At 40.3% G+C, this 19583-nt stretch overlaps 1 protein-coding gene across 1 annotated transcript in view; it reads left to right on the forward strand.

Moving 5' to 3' along the window:
* Positions 1-10412: 10412 nt before the first annotated feature.
* The window catches only part of ADGB (androglobin), a 141238-nt gene continuing 132067 nt past the window's right edge, over positions 10413-19583 (forward strand). The window contains exon 1 of the mRNA XM_081829380.1: positions 10413-11257. Within this exon, the coding sequence (XP_081685506.1) occupies positions 11184-11257 (74 nt within the window). The 5' untranslated portion in view covers positions 10413-11183. The remainder of the gene's footprint in view (positions 11258-19583) is intronic.

Below are 19583 nucleotides of genomic sequence, written 5' to 3' on the forward strand. Positions count from 1 at the left end.
CCCCCCCCCCACCACTCCAGCAACCCTCAGTTTGTTTCCTGAGATTAAGAATTCCTCATATCAGTGAGGTCATATGATACATGTCTTTCTCTGATTGACTTATTTCACTCAGCATAATACCCTCCAGTTCCATCCATGTCACAAAATTATTTTAATAACTAAAAATTTCTACATCATCCTACCTCAACGCCTACAATTCTTTCCCTTGTTCCCTCTCCAGCAACTACACTGACCCCCTTGCTGTTTCTCCAGATGCCTCTCTCCTCTAGAGACTTTTCATTGTTGTTTCCTTTGCCTGCAACAGTCTACTCCAGGTACATCCATGTCTTTCTCCTTCATTGTTTTCAGGTCTCTCCTTAGATGTCACCATATCATGTGACCCCCTGACTACTGTATTTGAAATAAACCTGACTCACCCCTTCTGCACCCCCAGTCCAATTTATCTGGGTGACTCACATTTTCATTTGCCCAGGCTGGACATGCCAGCTTATGTCTGTCGCCCTGGCAGCCCACCTAGTTTTCAACTGCTTTTATTGTAAAATGTGTCCCAATTTGGACATTAAATTGCTTACCACCCTACCCTTATCATGATTCATTTTTCTTCATGGCACTTTTCATTTGTGTGTCATAGTATAGATTTGCATGTTTGTTTTCCAGTTCCCCCAAAGAGACTGTAAATTCCATGTGATAGAGTCTTTATTTTTATTGTTGAGTGTTTTACCTCAACCCTTAGAGCATCACCAGCACCTCGCACTCAGTAAATATTTGTTGTACTAAGTAAATAATTAGTAAGTATACAAGCTGAATGACTTTGCTTTTGAAACTTTTTGTAAAATGAAGTCCTACATTAAATGAGGTCATTAAGACCATTCTGGTTGTAAAATGTAATGATTGCTTTTGAAATCTGATACAAATTTCATTTAAGTCAACAGCTGCTTTGTGTAGCGGGAGAACAGTAGAGCAATGTTCTTCATAAGCTAGAGTAGTCATCTAAAGCAATAAAAGACATTGTTTTAAAGTGGAATTTTGTCTAAGTAGTATGGACTGATTTAAAAATAATAACCAGAATGACTTCACTTGCAGAAAGTCTCCAGCATAAAATCATATTAATCATTTTCTGACCTAGTTGAATTTTTCCATACATTCTTATAATATTAAAACATATTTTTATGGTATGGGTGAAGTTATTTAGGGAATTCATTTTATGATTATGACCCCCAAGTTTCTATCTGTAGCCCGGACCTGTCCCCTAAACTCATATCCAGCTCTTTCTGTGAACTCTCTGCTTATGCTTCTAGTAGGTATCTAAAAATGAACGTGTTCAAACCTAAACTCCAAATTTTCTCCCCAAACCTTCTGTTCCCATAATTTTTCTTTTCTCAGTGGAAAGCAGTTCCATTCTTTTAGTTGCTCAGGTCAAAATCGTTGCTGCCATCCTTGATTCCCCTTTTATCTCATACCCCATATATCTTTTTGGTTATCCATTGAAACGCACCAAGGATCAGACCAGTCTCTCTCTCCTACAATTTTCCCATACTGCATTTCTCTGAATCACCACCATAGCATTTTAACTGATTTTCCCCAGCTTTGCCCTCTTCACCCTTCCATACTCACCATGTCTACTTTCAACAAAGCATCCCAAAAGATGACTTTAAAACCTAAATCACCAGATCATGTAACTTCTCTGTCCCAAATCCTCAAATTGTTTCCACTTGACTCAGAATAAACGTCATGTTCCTGATAGGGGCCTATAGGATCTGCCACTCTACTGTCTCTCTGACCTTTTTTTTTAAGTGTAAATTTGATGCATTATTTTTATTGTTGAAGTATAATTGACATACAACATTATATTAGTTTCAGGTGTGCAACATATTGATTCAACAATTCCATACATGACTCACTGAGCACTCCATTGAGTGTGGTCACTGTCTGACTTCATCTTTTACTACTTTTCTCCTTGTTCTGTTTGTTCTACTCATTGGTGGCAACAGAATGCACCATATACCCTCCTACCTCAAAAGATTACCCGCTATTGACTTTCCTGGGATCAGCTTTCCTAGGAGGTAGGAATGGTTATCTCTCTTTTTTTTTTTTAAAGATTATTTATTTATTTGAGAGAGAGAGAGAGAGTACAGCGGGAGAGGGAGAAGCAGACTCCCCACAGAGCAGGGAACCTGATGTGGGGCTCAATCCCAGGACCCTGAGATCATGACCTGGGCTGAAGGCAGATGCTTAAACCACTGAGCCACCCAGGCGCCCCAGAATGGTTGATCTCTTATACATTTCAGGTCTCTCTTCAGAGGCAGAGTGGTCTTTGCTGTGCCCTTGAGGTGAAATAGCAACTTCCTCCTCGTTCCCACATTTCCTATTTTCCTTACCTTAATTCCTTTTCCTGCTTAGTAATTAGCCTCATCTGACATACTGTAACAACATAATGTATTTTGTGTATGTGTTGTCTGTCTCTCTCTCTCTTAGAATGTAAGCTCAAGAGGTCTAGGGCTTTGTCTGTTTTGTACCCTCCCTATATCTCTCCATCCCTAGGAACTGGGACTGGAACGTAGTAGATGCTCAATAAACATTTGTGAAATGAGAGAATGAGTGAATCTATTTGTTTGACAAAGCTTTTATTATCCAATGCTCTTCTTTCTCTTCTAGTCTTCAGCTTCATTAAACAACAAAAAAAGACTCCTTGATAAAGCAAACTCACTTCAAATGAGTTCTCTTTAACACGTATTTTTAGACTGTGTTTTTCAAAAACTTGTTTATGAAGCTGAAAATATGCACAAATGCAAACAGGGTAAAATGCCCAAGCACACGTGTAAGCATCAACCTCCAACAGACCCATGCATGCTTGGAATCTCGAAGGGATGGCAAGGTTGGATGGATGTCAGCCCTCTTTAGTTCTCAGAGGAGAGGAAATGGCTAGCAGAAGCAGGGGTATTGTGATGCTTCCCCACTTTTCCCAGTGCCACTGCTCACTTCTTGCTGTTGTAGTTTTGCAAACAACCCATAAATTGTAGGCCCTTATGCTACCTTCCCATTGCTGAGAGTTCTCCACCTCAGTGCCCAGCCTAAGACATTCCCCACCAAAGTGCTCTTGTATCCTGGACGTGTTGGCATCTATGTTCAGTCTGACAATTACCTAAGTGAGAAAACTGGAACCCTGAGAGGTGAAATGACTTACCCAAAACCATGCAGAACTAGCCCTGGAGGTTAAGCTTCAGTCCTCTCTCCTGTTAGTCTTGACTGCACTGTGTTTCAGCAGCCTGTTATTCACATTAATTAAGTATGAGAAATAAACTAAAAGTCCAACAATAAGACAATGGCTAAGCATATTCATATGATGGTTTACTACACAGCTATGAAACATCATGATGTAGAAGATTCTTAAATAACAAGGGTAAATGTTGGCAACATAAAGAAGTGAAAAAAAACAAGTAGTATAATCGCAATTTTGTGTATATGATTTGTGTATATATGGGAAGACTCTATACATCAAATCTGTGGTCATTTCTGCAAGATGGGATTAGAAGTATTTTTATTTGTCTTTACACTTTATGATTCCAAATCAATACTTTCAGAATAAAAGGGTATTCTAAACTTTTCCCCTGCACCACACTTCTGATTAGTTTAAAGGTGTATTATTTTTAAACACTATGATATATTTATAAATAGAATCCATACAATATGTATGAGACATAAATGTGTGGAAAACTGAACAAACTTCATGAATGTAAAGAATTACTAGAGGGGAGCCTGGGTGGCTCATTTGGTTAAGCATCCAATTCTTGCTTTTGGCTCAGGTCATGATCTCAGGGTCCTGGGATCAAGCCCCACGTTGAACTCTACTTTCAGCAGGGGATTCTGCTTGAGGATTCTCTCTCTCCCTCTCCCTTTGCCCTTCCCCCCACCTGTGCTCTCTCTCAAATAAATAATAAATAAATCTTTAAAAAAAAGAATTACTAAAAATTAAATTGAAATTAAATTTTAACTATCTTAATCAGGTATATAACATGAAGGTTTTTTTGTAGAAATACATACATTTATTATAATCAGGAAGCCTTGCCTTTTTCCTTATAACTCTCATGTTCTAAAATTATACTTCAAGCTAATTTATTTTTTACCCTCCCTCAGATTTTTAAAGTTCTTTAAAGTTCTCATAGATCACCCTAACACAAAATTCTGTTAGTCCTTTCTTTGCAATTGCAGTTTTGCCATGATTAGGACTGTCATAGAGATAGATAATGGTGCTTCATAGGAGAATGATGGGGCTAAACTTTGTTTTGTTATTTGTAACATATGCATCTCAATCAATCATCACAATAATCCATTTATAACCTTTGTTTTGGGGGGGACAAATACAATGAGGTTCAGAGAGCCTAAAGGCTTGCCTTCTAGTATATGATGGAGTTTGGTTGAAGCTCAAGTCTACCCACCAATAAACTCATGCTCTGCTGTTTGTCTATAGTACTTTAACTTGGTGACATTTCTCTGCACAAGCGTCCTTTCCTCATCTCGTTCACTCTTCCCAGGCTCTCAAAGCACCACCTCTCACCATCCAGAACTTCTGGCTGCAGCAAGTCACTCAGGGCGGCTCCATGATCCAGATCTGAATCGTCACTCCCACTATCACCATGTATCTCTCCTGTGTCTGTGCCTACGTGTCACCGACTTTCATTAGATGCATGTTTCCAGTCACCCATGCTGAGGACATCCCCTTGGATATCTGTACTTGGGGCTTCCACTGTGCCTGACTCGCATCTTTCCTATAGAACTCATTGCATCATTTTGTATTTGTTCTGGTTTCTGTTTGTTCCACAAGGTCATGAGTTCTTCAGGAGCAGAACCGAATCTTATTCATCTCCTTAGAAATACCCAATGCATAAAATTAAATCTCCAAGTAAACCAAATCTCTAGATGAAAAACAATTAAGTTAAGGTTACAAAAGAAACAAATATTTTTTATAGTATATAGTGCCAGCACCCTCCAAGGTAAAATTCACAATGTCTTGTAGCTAATAAAAAAATGTAGCAAATAAGGAGGAAAATAGATCCCATTAAGGGGAAAATTAAATCAACTGAAATTGACCCAGAAATGACAGAGGTGATAATAGATGGATATATTAAAACAGTTATTATAACTGTATTTCATATTTTAAGATGGCAACAGCCTTCTGGTTTTTTTGGTTCTTATAATAACTATTTCCGCAGCCTTCCATAGGCCTGAGAAATACCTGTTGGTGCATTTTCTTCCACAAACACCCTGCTCTAGTTTACCACAGTTGTACTGCAAACCCATGTCAGGCTGTTGATGTTCCATCTGTCCCCTGTGATGGGCTCTGCCTTGCCTGCTGGTCAGCTCCCAATTTCCAGATTAGGATCTTCCCTTTGTGTTTTTAATCAATCTGATCATGATATCCCTTGGTATAGAAATTTTCATGTGTATTGGGTTTGGGGTTTACTGAGTTCCTACAATTTATGGATTTCACAAAATTTGAAAAATTTTCAATCATTATTTCTCTATTTAAGTTTTTCTGTGTTTTCTTCTCCCACCTGCCTACCCTCCCTGCCCATTCAGGGACTTCAAATAAACATATATATGTCCCTTTGAGGTTGTTTCACAGTCCCTGATTCTCTCTTCCTCCTCCTCTTCTTCTTTTTTAAGTCTTTTGTTTCATTTTGGATTGTTTCTATGGCTGTCTTCAAATTCACTAATCTGTTCTTCTGCAGTATCTAATCTGCCATCCCATCCCATATGTACTTTTTTCAACATGGACATTGTATTTGCAGTTTTAGATGTTCTTAAATTGAACTTAACATATTCAACTTTTCTGCTAGCTTCTTGAACACATGGCACACAGTTATAATAACTATTCTAATATCCTGTCTAATTCCATCATCCATTTTTTTTTCCGGTTCCTTTTCAATTGGTTGGTCTTTTTCTCCTTTTAATGGGACATACTTTCATGCTTCTTTGCATGCCTAGTAATGTTTATTGGATACTAGTCAGTTTGAATTTTACCTGTTGGGTGTTGGTTATTTTTGTATTCCTCTGAACATTCTTAAGATCTGTTCAGGGAAGCTGTTAACTAACATGGAAATAGTGTGATCATTTCAGGTTCTGCTTCTAAGGTTTGTTAGATGGGACAATGAAGTATTAGTAGAGGGTGAAATTCTCACCCCTACTGAGGCAAAATGCTATGACCCATTCCCTGTGAATTATGAGGTGTCTCCAGTCATGCTGGTGGGAACAGGCCCCATGTGAACTCAGAGGAGGTTGCTCCTTGTAATTGTCTCCCATGGTTTTTCTGTGGCCTCAGAACATTTCTTCATGTGCTTGTGCAGATTGGCACTCAGACAGAACACTGAGGGCCTGCCCTCAAGGTTCTCCTCTCTGTATGGCTCACTCCTCCACATACTCTGTGCTGGGAACTTCAGCCACAAATCCTCCCTGGATTCAGCTCTGTCTTCCCAAATCAGGGGCACCATCGATTGGGCTCTGCCAGGGTTCCCCACCCTGTGTCAGAGCCTCACAGTAAGCTAGGACCATTATAGAGCCTGTCTTTTTTGTTTTCTACCTCTTGGGGGAACTCTGCCTTTCATTGCCAATGTCTTCATCTATCTCATTCAGTGTATTAGTTATTGCACACGAGAAGGTAAATGCACTGCCTGTTACTGCCTTTTGTTTGGGAGCAGAAACCTTTCTAACTCTCCTTTGAGAGTCTGCTTCCTAGAATCATGCCTGAGATTGACCGCTCTGGGCCAGTTTTCAGGAAACGAACTCTAGCACTCAGAGATTTGCATGCATGATGTTTATTAGTGAGTGTTTTGGGTAACATCTCTGAATGGAAGGCCAGCAGGATCAGGCAGAAGAAGATAAAGTGCAATGCTGTTGTGACCGAGATCTCCACCAATAAAGACGGAGCTCTGGAGAGAAGAACCTTTCAGAGGTGTCACGGTTATATGCCCTCCCTTACACACACTAATAAGATGCAGGCCACTGTCCGGGAGAAGGCATGGCCTTGGGCTGAGTGACAGCTTCCTCTTATGGGGGCGTGAATGCCTCTGTCCAAAAGGGGGATCTGGATTAGTACCAGTGCGCCCACGGCAGAGGCGACTGCAACATTATACACCTTCAGGTTCGTATGCAACCCCATGAAGTGTTTTATTACACTCAGGAAAACTATTGCTTCGTATTTCAACAACTAATCAAAATGGAAATTATTTTTCAACCACTATCATGAAAATATCTTCTTTCCCTATTCTCCCATTTTTTTAAAGAATCCCTACTCAGAGTTTCCTCTCAAAGATAATTAAAACTATAAGTTAATGTCTACCCAGACTAATGAGACTATCTCGGGCAGGGACATTTGGCTTCATATCTTCAAGATTCAAATCCTCCATAACTAGTGGGATCTGGAGAGACAGAACAGTAGGGGACAAAACTGAATCTAAGTTGCAATTTTTAATAATATTTTCCATGACATAGAGTAACCATTCCAAGCGGGCAGTGTAGCAGAAGGCTGAAGAGTGACCACAGGTATAAAGTTTTAGTTTTGCAAAATGAGTAAGTTCTAGAGATCTGCTGTACAACATTGTGTCTAGAATTAACAATACTGTATTGTACATTCACAAATATGTTAATATCTTGTATTAAGCATTCTTACCACAATAAAGAAATACAATATGATACAATACAATACAATACAACATGATATAATAGTGTGTGCACTCTGAAGCCAGACTGCTCACATTTAAGTTACGGGTCCACTCCTTCTGTGCTTTGGACTTTGGCCAAAAGCTCACTTTTCTTCTCTATAAAATGGGCTGATTGTATACCTCATAGGGCTGTGATCACTGAGCCCGAGGCAGAATAATGTGATTGTAAACAGCATCGGTCTGGTGCCAGACTGCATGGGCAAGAATCCTGCCTGACACTTAGTAATTTAATTTAACCTTTCCTCCTGTTTCCTTGTTTACACAAAAAAGAGATTGTAATATTAACAAATTCCTAGGGTGTCTCTATGAATTATGTGAGCTAATGCAGGAAAAAGAGCTTCTTAGAGTGCCAAGCATACAGCAAGTTCTCAATAGGTATGAGCTCGGATTATGAGATGTTGAGGGGGCTTACAACTTTGAACTGAATTTGGTGAGGAAGAGTAGAACTCGAACAGGTCCTGCTCTCGTGCCCTTGGAGGCCAGCACATGAGAAGGGCCAGGGCATAAGGAAGGATAAAAAGAAGGCAGAGTGTTATAAGAATTTTAAGACACATAAAGCTCTGTGGCAAACAAAGGAAAATGAGGTCAATGGGACAGAAGAATGACAATCGAAAGACAGAATTTGAAAGGCCAATTCACCTGAACCAGAAGCAGAACATGTAGAAGAATTTACACCTTCTCATCTGATTGCTTAAATTCTAGGCGACTTACATCTGACCTAACTGCAGAGATGGCTGAGCAGCACCATGGATGTAACGGCCTCTGGCTGTGGGACCAAGTGTCTGAAGCCGCCCAGAGCTAAGGCTTTGAGAAACAGGAATGCTGCCCCTCTCTTTGCCCGACCCCGCCCAGTTCCAGTCATCTGCGACTCCCCACGGTGGGTGAAGTGGTTACCAAAGTTCACTTCCCCATTTCAGCAGATCCCCAACTAGTCCAAAGAGAGAGCCCTGCCTGTTCTGTTTCTGCGGGCATGGGGAAGTGAGTATTTCTAACGACTTCCCTGTGGAGCTGGGTAACGTTACTGCTGCCTGAAGCCAAATAACTCTTCCTCAAAAAGGTAAGTATAGATTGGAGAGAGGCTGCGCTGTGGGTCACTCTAATAACATATAAGCGCTGTTTCTCAGCCTTTGAATGTTATTCAACAGAGAACTTGGAAATCCGTAAGCTGAGTTGCAGGGCAATCATCTGGATTTGTGACTCTGAAAGATTTTAACAAGGTTAGTTAGCCCGGAGCATTGCAGAGAGCAAAGGCTACCTACCCCATGTCAGGCAAATCTCTTTACCTCTCTGCACTTCACTTCCTTTACCTGTGAAATATGATATTAGCTATCATCATATGAGTGCTTATGATTTCTCCAAATACAACATTTGAGCTAAGTATTATCTTTCCCTTTTCACAAATGAAGAAAATGGAATCCAGAGGGTATAAATAACTTACCCAGGGTAACTCAACTAATAAGAGTCAGCATTAAAATTCATTTTTCCCTCTAAAGCCTATACATGTCCTAAGGAGCTCGCACCCCTCCCTAAGCCAGGCATGTAGCAGGAATGCAATAAATCACAGTTATTATGATATTTCAAAATGGCATTGACTATGATTATCATCTGTACATAATATGGATTTTTTTTTTTTTAAAGATGGATGTAAGGCCAATTTTCCTTTTTTTTTTGCACTGGCCCATACGAATACCATCTTATGGTTTATGGAGCATATTTGCCTCTTAGAATCATGGCCTGACCTGAGTTTAGTTCCAGAAAGAAGAGAAATTCTGTTTATGCATGCTGCGCACATAGCATGATAAAGGAGAAAGAACACTGGACTAAGAATCAATAAGCACTTTATATTCCCCCCCAATTTTTTTTATTATATCATTTCAGCCTTATGTCAACTCCCTTATTTTTGTCCTAATTTAATAGATGAGAAAGCAGTCTCTGAGTGGGAGTAGTGATATGTTTGGTTTAAACCAGTGCTCCTCCCTTTAATGCCTCTGATCCAGACTACACCAGTAGCTGTGAAACTTTGGCAAGACACTTCTCTTGGTCCAGGGGTTTCATCTATAAAATATGGGTGAGCTGGAGATGACTTGATTTCTAAGACTTTTCTTTTCTAAGGTTCTTGGCATCTTGGAACCATTAACAATGACTTTGGGGATGACCTAGGCTAAAGGTGAAACTCACTCATTTGTGGGTTGGTTGCTTAAAATTGTGCTGTTTTTACCCAATAGTGTTTGTATATGCTTCTGGCTATGCATTTGATTACTTTGATAAGATTTGGTATTAAATAATATTTTCTCAAAGTTTGGTCCTGTATTTTCATTCAGGAGAGTTTTCTGGAAATTTCAATCCTGAGATAAATGAGGCAGAGCCCTCAAGATGTCTTTATTTTCTTCACGTATATAGGAGATGTTTATAGGGGTTCTAAACCTCAGGTCTGTGCATGGTCAGATCTCACTATAGGGAGGTTGTTTTGGGCCCACACAATATTTTGCTTTGTTATAATAAGTTTTAAAGTGTTTCCAGTCTAAGCATCGCCGGGCTTCATTGATTCAGGGCATCTGCCTGCTCCTTGCTGGCATTTAAGCTTCATCTCAGAAACAGGGGCCCCCTATTTGCCATGCTTTCATTGTGTGCATTTTACATACATATTTATTTTCAGGAGAGAACCGTGAGTTAGATATTAGCACCTCCTGTTTACAAATGAGTAAATGAAGCTCAAAAGGAAAAACTTGCCCAAGGCAACTAATAAATACCGCTATGGGCTGGCTGAGCATTAGGCTTGAACCTTAATAGGTCTTGGTTTGTTTCTTCTGGCTCCAGTGCCTTTCCAAGTGAGTGTATCAAGGGCCTCTCGACTCTATGACTCGGATTTATTCTTTTACATGAACAACGGAGACATTGGACTTTTTCATCACAGACTTCATTCATTTTTAGCTAAACCTGAGCAACTAAGGGTGTCATGGATCTTGCCTTCCGTGCAGGGATCCCCCCCGCACCCACTCTATTCTTCAGGACCCGCCCTTTTCAAGCCATTAGCAAATTCAGAGCGTCCATATTGCCTCCTTAGTTACAACTGAAAGAACTGGTTCAGCAGAGAGAAGACCTGGGGAGAGGCGACATCGCATCATAAGCCGTCTTCAAATAACTGAAGAGCAAAGCCAGGTAGAGTGGACCTGATAGAGCTGCAGTTTATCAGAGCTGCCGGGCCCCCGGGATTCCTCCCGACACCCAACCCCTAGACCACCCGGATGTGGAGACCCGAGCTCGCCGCTCGGGCGTCCCCAGTCGTCGCCCCCAGAGCCGCGGCGTTAGAGCCGCGGGGGACCCGCCCCTCGGGTGCGGCCCTTCGGCCGCCGTCTCCTTGACAACAGCGTCGCGGAGCGCGTCCCGCAGCCAGCTCCTCGCTCACAGCTCTGTCCACACTTGGGGCCTGGGGCCCGGGGCCCGGGGCCCGGGGCCGCCTCTACCATGGCCTCCAAACAAACCAAAAAGAAAGAGGTGCATCGTATCAACTCGGCGCACGGATCGGATAAATCTAAAGAGTAAGGGACCTCTGCCTGCCTGTCCCACCCCTGGCCTAACCCTTGGCCTTACCACTGGAAATGGGGCTTCTTCCCGGCAGCGAGCTCTGCCAGGGCGGGAGTGGGACTGGCCTCCTCGCAGCTTCTCTTTTTTGGGAGATTCTTGTTCCCGTTCCTTCCCCATGCCTGCCTCCATCCGCCCCCTTCCCAGAGCCCCTGGTTTCCCTGCCTCAGGTGCCCAGCTGCACTTCTTCCGGTTTCCCTCGGTGAAACTCCCACTCTTCCCGCCCCTCCCCTCCTTCTTAGCCCATCCAGGCACGTCCTGGGGTGCAGCTGCCTGACGAAAGAGGCATAGCTCAAAGGATGTCCAGTTAGGGTCACATCTTCCTGGCCCCAATAATGACAGAGAGAGACAGACACAGACTAGAGAGACAGAAAGAACTTTGTCCTCAATGCTTAATGGCGAGTCCCTAGTTTCTATCGGCCTCGTCCAACAACTAAAGAACTTTTATCAGATGACATCCGAAGTAAAATAATTTTAAAAAGTTAAAACTATATAAATATATAGTTCATGTTACTGATGTAACTCCTTTCCTACACGCACCCCCATGTTCCTGATTCTCTAGTTTCCAGTTCTGCTTTTGTTCATAAGCAGGCTTCCAGCTACCTAGCAGATAATCCATTCATTTTATTAACTTAAATTCCAGGCACTGTATTACATACATAAGTGATTTTAACAAGATCTTGTAAGTCTGGTCATTTCAGCATTTACTAATGATTTCCATTCTTCTAGGTCCAAGTCTTACAAGGCCCTATAGGATCAGACCCCTATTACTCTTCTAACTTTACCACTCCCTTGTTCACATAGTAGTCTCTCCACTCCCTGGAACACCCCTGTGTTGTTCCTACCTCAGAGCCTTTGCACTTGGCTATTTCCACTGCTGGAAAGTTCTTCCCCCCAGATTTTTATATGGTTTTCTCCCTCACCTCCTTTAGGTGTGTACCTAAATGTCATTTTCTTGTGTCAGCTTCTTTGGCCAACTGGTTTAAAATCACAACCCCTATTTTCTTGGGAAAGCCAAAAAAATCCCTCCCTATTTTCTTTTGCTGCTTTATTTTTCTTGAAATTTTTATTCATTTAACATACTATATATTTTACTTTTTAAAAATTATATTTATTTATATATCTTCCTGATAGAATGTAAGTTCCATAAGGACAGAACTTCTTCTTTTTTATTTTATACACTATTGAATCAAGTGATTCTTGGATTGTACATAGCAGACACTCAAAAATGCTTATTTAATGAGTGAATGACAGTAATTAAATAAGAGTTTATAAACAGGGTTGCAACAGAATTTTTGAATATTTAAAAAAAAAAAAAACCTTAGTCAATGATGGTTATAATTAATGCACGTTGAAGACTCACAACTCTTAAGGAGCTTTGGGGAAAATCTTTGACTTTAGAGAGTTTATATCCTGAAAGAGATGAGATTGTTAACTCCCATGGGAAAGACATGAGAGACAAGGTGCTTGCTGGTAAGATTGTAACTCTTTCCTCATGAGTACTTCCCATTTCTTTTTGAGATGATAATGTTATTTCCAACATGTTCATTTCTTCCAGAAAATATTTGAGTTGAAATTATATCAATAAAACTGTATGTGTCTATTTATGAAAATAGAAGAGTAAAAGCAAATAGTTATACAATATCTAGGCTTTGCTAGAAACTATTGAGCATTAAACATCAAACCATTAGATTTTGCTTTAGCATTATATGATAAAATGTGAAGTTTATTATAAATCAAGTCTCCCTCCAAAATTTTTACTGAAAATTTAATCATAGGTACCAGGCTAAGTCATCATCAAAAGATAAGCTGTCACCCAGCATGGGGCCTAGGGATCAAAGTCTATCAAGCCTTCAGTGTAATTGTCACTTGAAATAGGCTGGGGACATTTACAGTAAGCTTTTCTATATCATTTTACTGTAACTTATGGTTACACATCCAATAAATGCAACCAACTCTAACATGTTCCTAGATATGGAAATGAGAGAAAGGGTCTTCAGAGCCTTGAAAATAGCAATCTCCAGCATATCTCTTTTATTCCCTCAAATTATGTGTCCTAATGGGGACAAATACCATGTCTGGCTCTTGCCTAGAGTGGTGGCCATTACTGAGCATTTCCACTTGTTGATTAAGTGAGCTCATAGTTTAGTGACCTAGCTTGGTTTCCATTTCTTCTGAATTGGATTAAAGCCTGGTGGTTCTCCTTCCCTTTCTAATCTGATCTGCTGATGGCAAAGTACAAAAACTGAGATGTTACAACTGAGAAAGCAGAGTCATCTATGTCCAGCTCTGACCAAATTCACACATCAATATGACTTTGAATCACCAAGAAAAGTTATGCCAGGTAACTGAGTTGTCAGTCTTTAGATTCACCTGTTATCATTTGTCTATTTTCCTGTCTCAGGAAGGATGGAATCTCTTTTATAGGGTTCATTCTGGCACTTATTTTTTGTGATATTGGACATGTCATTTTTCTATTCTGACTTTCAGTGTTTTTCTTCTTTAAATGAAGAACCACCTAATTAAAGACCCAACACCCTCTGTCCTCCCTTTTCTGCTTTATTTTTCCCTCCAGCTCTAAACTTGCATGACTTCATCAGATTTTTAAAAGAACTTCACTATGTCCACAGTGGGTGAGGGAATTTTGTTACAGTTAAGTATTTAACACTTCAATTTAAATCATTTTTCCAGTAGAAGTTATCTTTTTAAAATTCTGTTTTCAGGAACAATAATTGTCATAACAACTGTCACAAATTTTAACTTTCATTATCAAATATCTAGTGATAATTAGAAATTATAAACCAGTCTAACTTAATCAATTTGAAAACTAATAGGCGAGTCAAAGATACTTTCATTAGTTAGATGCTATTAGAAGGATTTATAGTGACACTAAGTCAAAACTTTGATTTTCTTGGAAGTACTAAATATAAGCCTTTGTGTAGATCATGGCTAACTTAAAAGAAAGAAAAGAAAGTATGCCTTTTAAGTATTAGTAGTTATTAGAAGTGTTAAAGCTTATACTTTTAAACACCAAATTATTTGGAACTTTAATGGGCAGTTTGAGATAGAGACACAATTTGGTGTTTATAATAAACAAAATTTTGTTTCAGTTCCAATAGCACATTCAAACCAAGCTCAAACAAATAGATAATCTGTTAAACTAACAAGAATTATGCAACCTTCTAGATTCTTAATGATGATGAAATATCATTAACCCTCTTTCCAGAAGAGAATGAAATGTATTTCATAATGCTCAATAATCTAACCTTACTGACTGAAACGCACATCTAAATATTTTATAGACTTCTCAAAAAAGAACAACATATCAGTCCATATGAAAATTTGAGAACAGGACTATTTCAAAAGCCGAATTGTGATCAGTGTTATAAAAGCAACATAAAATAGAAGAATATATATCTTACTGAGGATTAAATTAAGTGGGTTCTTGGTTATCAGAGGTTCAAGAGGGAGAGCAGATTAAATGAAAACATGCCACAGTGGTTGGTAGATAATATGTTCTTCCACCTTCAGAGATCAGGGAAGAAATTCCCCATAAGAGAGTCGGAAGGTGCCCTATGGCACCATGTCCTGTCCTCACAGCTCCACACAGGAAAGCAAAGGTAAGAGAGAAAGCAGGTTTCACACTGAGTTTTGTGATTTCCCCGGATAACCTCTCTGGACCCCAGCGACTAAGGTCAATTAACAAATTTAAAAGGTTAGCTCCTGTGACAGAAGCTTCCTTAGAGGAAAGCTTATTCTTTATGTCCATTTCTCAACTGTTCAATGAGTATTTCTCATGCCCAAGTCACTGGTAGGTCTGAGAGGACAAGGAATTGTGAAACATGGTACCTTCTCTCCAGGGATATGTGATTTGGGAGGAAAAACATCACACAGAAGTAACTAGGAAGTATATGATGATGCCACATTGGTCAGGGAGTACTTTTTGGAAATAATTGAAGGAGCCAGATGTTGGCATGGGATTAGATGAGAGACATCATGAGAGTCCTATAGTGATGGCTCTATGAGGGAGAGGAGAGAAAGATCACTTCCAACCGGAGCTGGTCTGTCCTCACTCCTTGACCAGCTAATCCCCAATTCAGAAGGCACAGGTTAGTGAGATGGTCAGGGCAGGCTATGGGGCTGTGTACGGCATAGAAAGCCAACCAGATGGCTGGTGTAGAGTCTGTGTCTGAATGGACTGGTCCCCAAAGCATCTAAAATGAATATGCAGCAGAATGAGAGGGACAGATTCAGGGATTTAAACTTTATTAAGGGATTTGAACTGTAAGGGAAAACAGAGATGTGTTTCTATATTAAAATGATGATTTATGAAGAATAATTCAACAATTGTCTGCATGGACTTTATGATGGATTAAGAATCATAGTAGCAAGAAATGAGTGGTGTTCTGAGGTAATGGGGAATACCTGATTTGGGGAGCTCTCGATGACAGTAAGGGACATTATTAAAGGGGAACTCTCGATGATAGTGAGGGACATTTTTTTAAATTAGTTTCAGAGGTAGAATTTAGTGATTCATCAGTTGCATATAACACCCAGGGCTCCTGACATCAGGTGCCCTCCTTAGTACCCATCACCCAATTATCCCTTTCCCCCACCCACCTCCCTTCCAGCTACTAGTGAGGGATATTTTTGTTGTTTTTATTTTTTTTAAGATTTTATTTATTTGAGAGAGAGAGAGCATGAACAGGGGAAGGGGCAGAGGGAGAGAGAGAAGCAGACTCCCCGCCGAGCAGGGAGCCCGATGTGGGGCTCGATCCCAGGACCCTGAGATCATGACCTGAGCCGAGGGGAGACACTTAACCGACTGAGCCACCCAGTTGCCCCAGTGAGGGACATTTTTAAAGATGGGTGCAGAGCTGATCTGTAAGGCAATTTTGTGGTCAAAGACCACAAAAGGCAAATTTCTGATCTTCAGTTGCAGTGGTAATATTTGTTGTAATGTCCAGGTAATGATGCCACCCTGTCTGGAAAGCCAAGAGAAAAGTGTAAATAAAATTATATGACAAATTTCTGATGGCTTGGTCATAAAGCCTTCTGGGTTAGAACCTGAGTGGGGCTTCGAGAGCCCAGAGGGAAGAGGGCCTGTCGGTCATACCCCCGAACACAGGGTAACCCTTGGCGCACCCCAGGGCATTATGTAAATGTCTGTTGCATATCTTTAAATATAAAATCTCAGCCCCAAATTTCTGCTTAATGAAGATGGAAGTTCTGCATTCGTCCTGGGGTATGCCACTGGCTCTCCCTTTAAAATAAACCTAATCTGAGCATTTAAGAATTTATTAAGATTTGATATGGTTTAAGAATCATTTCTGGCAGTGAAATCTATTTTTTTTTTTTTTTTAAGATCACCCAATTTTTAGTTTGTTTAGTTGTGGAGAAGAAATGGTTCCCTCTAAAGTTGACTTAGTAACATTATTAGAGAAGTAGAAGTTACCTTAAAAAGATTTAAGTTTATAAACTCATGGAATTTGTATTTCATTGTTCCCTAAAAACATAATCAGATGTGTACTTTGAAACTAGTAGCACTGTGGCTAATGCTTCGAGATGTGCAAACTAATACTGCATTTATCAAAGGTGATGATTTAAAAATATTTTAATTGACTTTAATATTTCTTTGACATTTCCAGGTCACAGGTTATTTAATTCAAGGGATTACATAATCTATAAACTGATTATACTACTTGGTGTGAGATAAAATGACTAAAAAAGTGTATCTAAGACATTAAAAATAAGTCTTCAATATGAGTTGTATAATTTGATATGTTCTGTGTAATGTGAAAGATTGGATAGAAATATCACTATCACCCTCAACAAAGGTACCCATATGTTGTCCTAAGAAGTGTCCAAGTAGGTCTTTGAAATTGTGTTAACATTCCTTTTCAGGATAGGTCCAGGCTAATTAATTCCAAGTTCGGGACTGCAACTCTGCTAATTCGTAGGGCTGCATTCACACATGCCACGTGTTTAAAGCAAACATACTTCTATTTTGAATGGGGGTTTTTTGTTTGTTTTTTGTTTTTGCTGGTGTCAAAACAAATGAGGTGATCCAAGTATTTTGTAATTATTTTTATGCCATCCTTCTGATAGGATGAATATCAAACTTACATATATTACTCTGGTTGTAGTTCTTAAAAAAATCAGCATGCCTTTTCCACGCTCATTTCTTCGGGGTCATGGCTGCCATCCACAGCCTCCGTTGGAGACTCTCAGAGGCCAGGTCAGCCCAGAGCCTCTCTGTTCTCTTCATCTTCAGACTCTCTGCAGCATTTGTTTCTGAGTGCAACTGCTTAGGAGGGTATTTGGAGGAGCTACCTACTGAATCTGAGGGGAGGAAACCTATTGAGGTTAGTTATAAATTAGTGAGAAAGTCTCCAGCTCGTAAAACCTTGTAGATCCGGAGGCAAAAGGAGGGGAAGCGGGAACTCTTGAGTTGTTTTGCTTGCTTTGGTCCCAGGTATGAGCCAGAAACACAGTGAGAGTGTAAGCAGGTAAAGTCAAGGTCAAAGGTGAAGGCTGTACTGCACACACGGCCAACAGGGCCCTTTCTATGTACTGTTATAATGAATGAACCAGCCCCATGTTTGCTTCATTCTGGGTCAAAGTCCGGGAGGACTTAAGGACTGGTTTGCACCATCGACAAAGAATGAGGTCATGAGGAAACTAGCTGGAGTTGCAGTAAAAAAAAAACTAAACAAACATGTTTTGTGCTTGCTCTTTATAAATATCAGCTTTGCTGCTGGAAGGTGTCAGATCCTGGGAAATGGCAGAAGCGTAAGGTCCTAGTGCCCTGGGTACTTTAACTTGGGGCCGGAGAAGCGGACTCAGAGGCCTCTCCTTCTGCTCTCCCAGCTCCTCCTGTCTCTCCAGAGAGTTCAGCGGCCTCACAGGGAAGCATGTGGCTCCCCGGCTGAATCTCACCTCTCTTGCCCTTTCCCAGACGTCTCTTTTCTCCCTGGCCTTCCCCTGCCTTGATCATTAATCATGGCCTGCCTAAGTCATTCTGCAGTGGTCTTACTCACTTCTCTCATTGACACTCTTATCTCCCTTTTGATCATCTAAAACAGTCATTGCTGATTAAAGTGGACTAAATTAGCATCTGTGGTCCTTATCATGTAATTGAGCTCAAGTTCAAGTGGACAAATCCACTTGGAGGTGCTCTACTGCTCCAAGTTAAATATGTCCAAAATGGAGGTCATTTTTTTCTCCCAAATGTACGTATTTCCCGCGTGGTTCATTTTAAAGAATCTTACTACCATCCTCGCTTACACTCCGAAGTTCAGTCATGCTTGACTTTCCCCTGTCCGCCCATTGCATCCAGTTGGTCTCTATGTTCTTTTGATTTTACCTTCAAATTGCTTCTCTAGCCTGGCTCACCCTTCCTTTTCTTCCCTGTCATTTTCTAGTTTGGGCCTTTTAATAACTCCAGATAGAAGCACTGAGAAAGCATTCCAACTTCCTTGCTTTCTTCCTTCAGTCTCTTTCCGATCTTCTTTATATGCAGTATAGTTAGTAATCTTCTCAACACACTATTCCACTAGTAGGATGTTCCTGCTTTACAAAAGAAAGAAAGAAGGAAGGGAGGAGGAAGGAAAAGAGAGAGAGAGCGAGAGAAAGCACGTGAGCTAGTTGGCAGGGCCATAGCCCACTCTGACTCCCTCCTATTCTCTGTTACCAACCCAACACTAACATACAATGGACATTCTTCCACTTTTCTACCTCTGTGCCTTTCCCATCCTCTTTTCTCTGCTTATAATTGCTTTCAGCCTACCCTGCCATTCTATGAATATCTTAAGACCTGCTTTTCCTTGCAGCCATCATCGATTTGCTAAGTTGGAAACCATTTTCCCCCTCTTCTGTGCTGATAAAGCACATGGTTTTTAACTTTTTTAAGCCCTTTCACTTTTGCCTTTGCAGTTTTCATACTGTGTGTATTGATTCTCACTAATTTTAAGTTATTTGAGAACTGAAACCGAGTCTTACCGATCTTCGTATTTACTCAAGCACAATGTATTGAAAAAAACAGATAAATGGTGAACTTTTAAAATTAAGTGTCCAATTATTTAATTTTAATAAAACCAAGGGAATAAAAGGTCAGCACGACAACCTGGCTTTAACTATTTTTAATTGAGAATTTTTTAAGATCGCAGTTTATTTCCTTACATATGTGAGGTTTCTGAAGAGTACGGCTCAGAATGCCCCAACCCAAATTAAGTCAATTGTGTAATGCTGTTCATATTCTAATTCCTTCGGGGTATTAGCTGA

Source organism: Leptonychotes weddellii, chromosome 8, assembly GCF_054177405.1.
Source record: "Leptonychotes weddellii isolate Sample4059 chromosome 8, ASM5417740v2, whole genome shotgun sequence".
Classification (NCBI taxonomy): domain Eukaryota; kingdom Metazoa; phylum Chordata; class Mammalia; order Carnivora; family Phocidae; genus Leptonychotes; species Leptonychotes weddellii.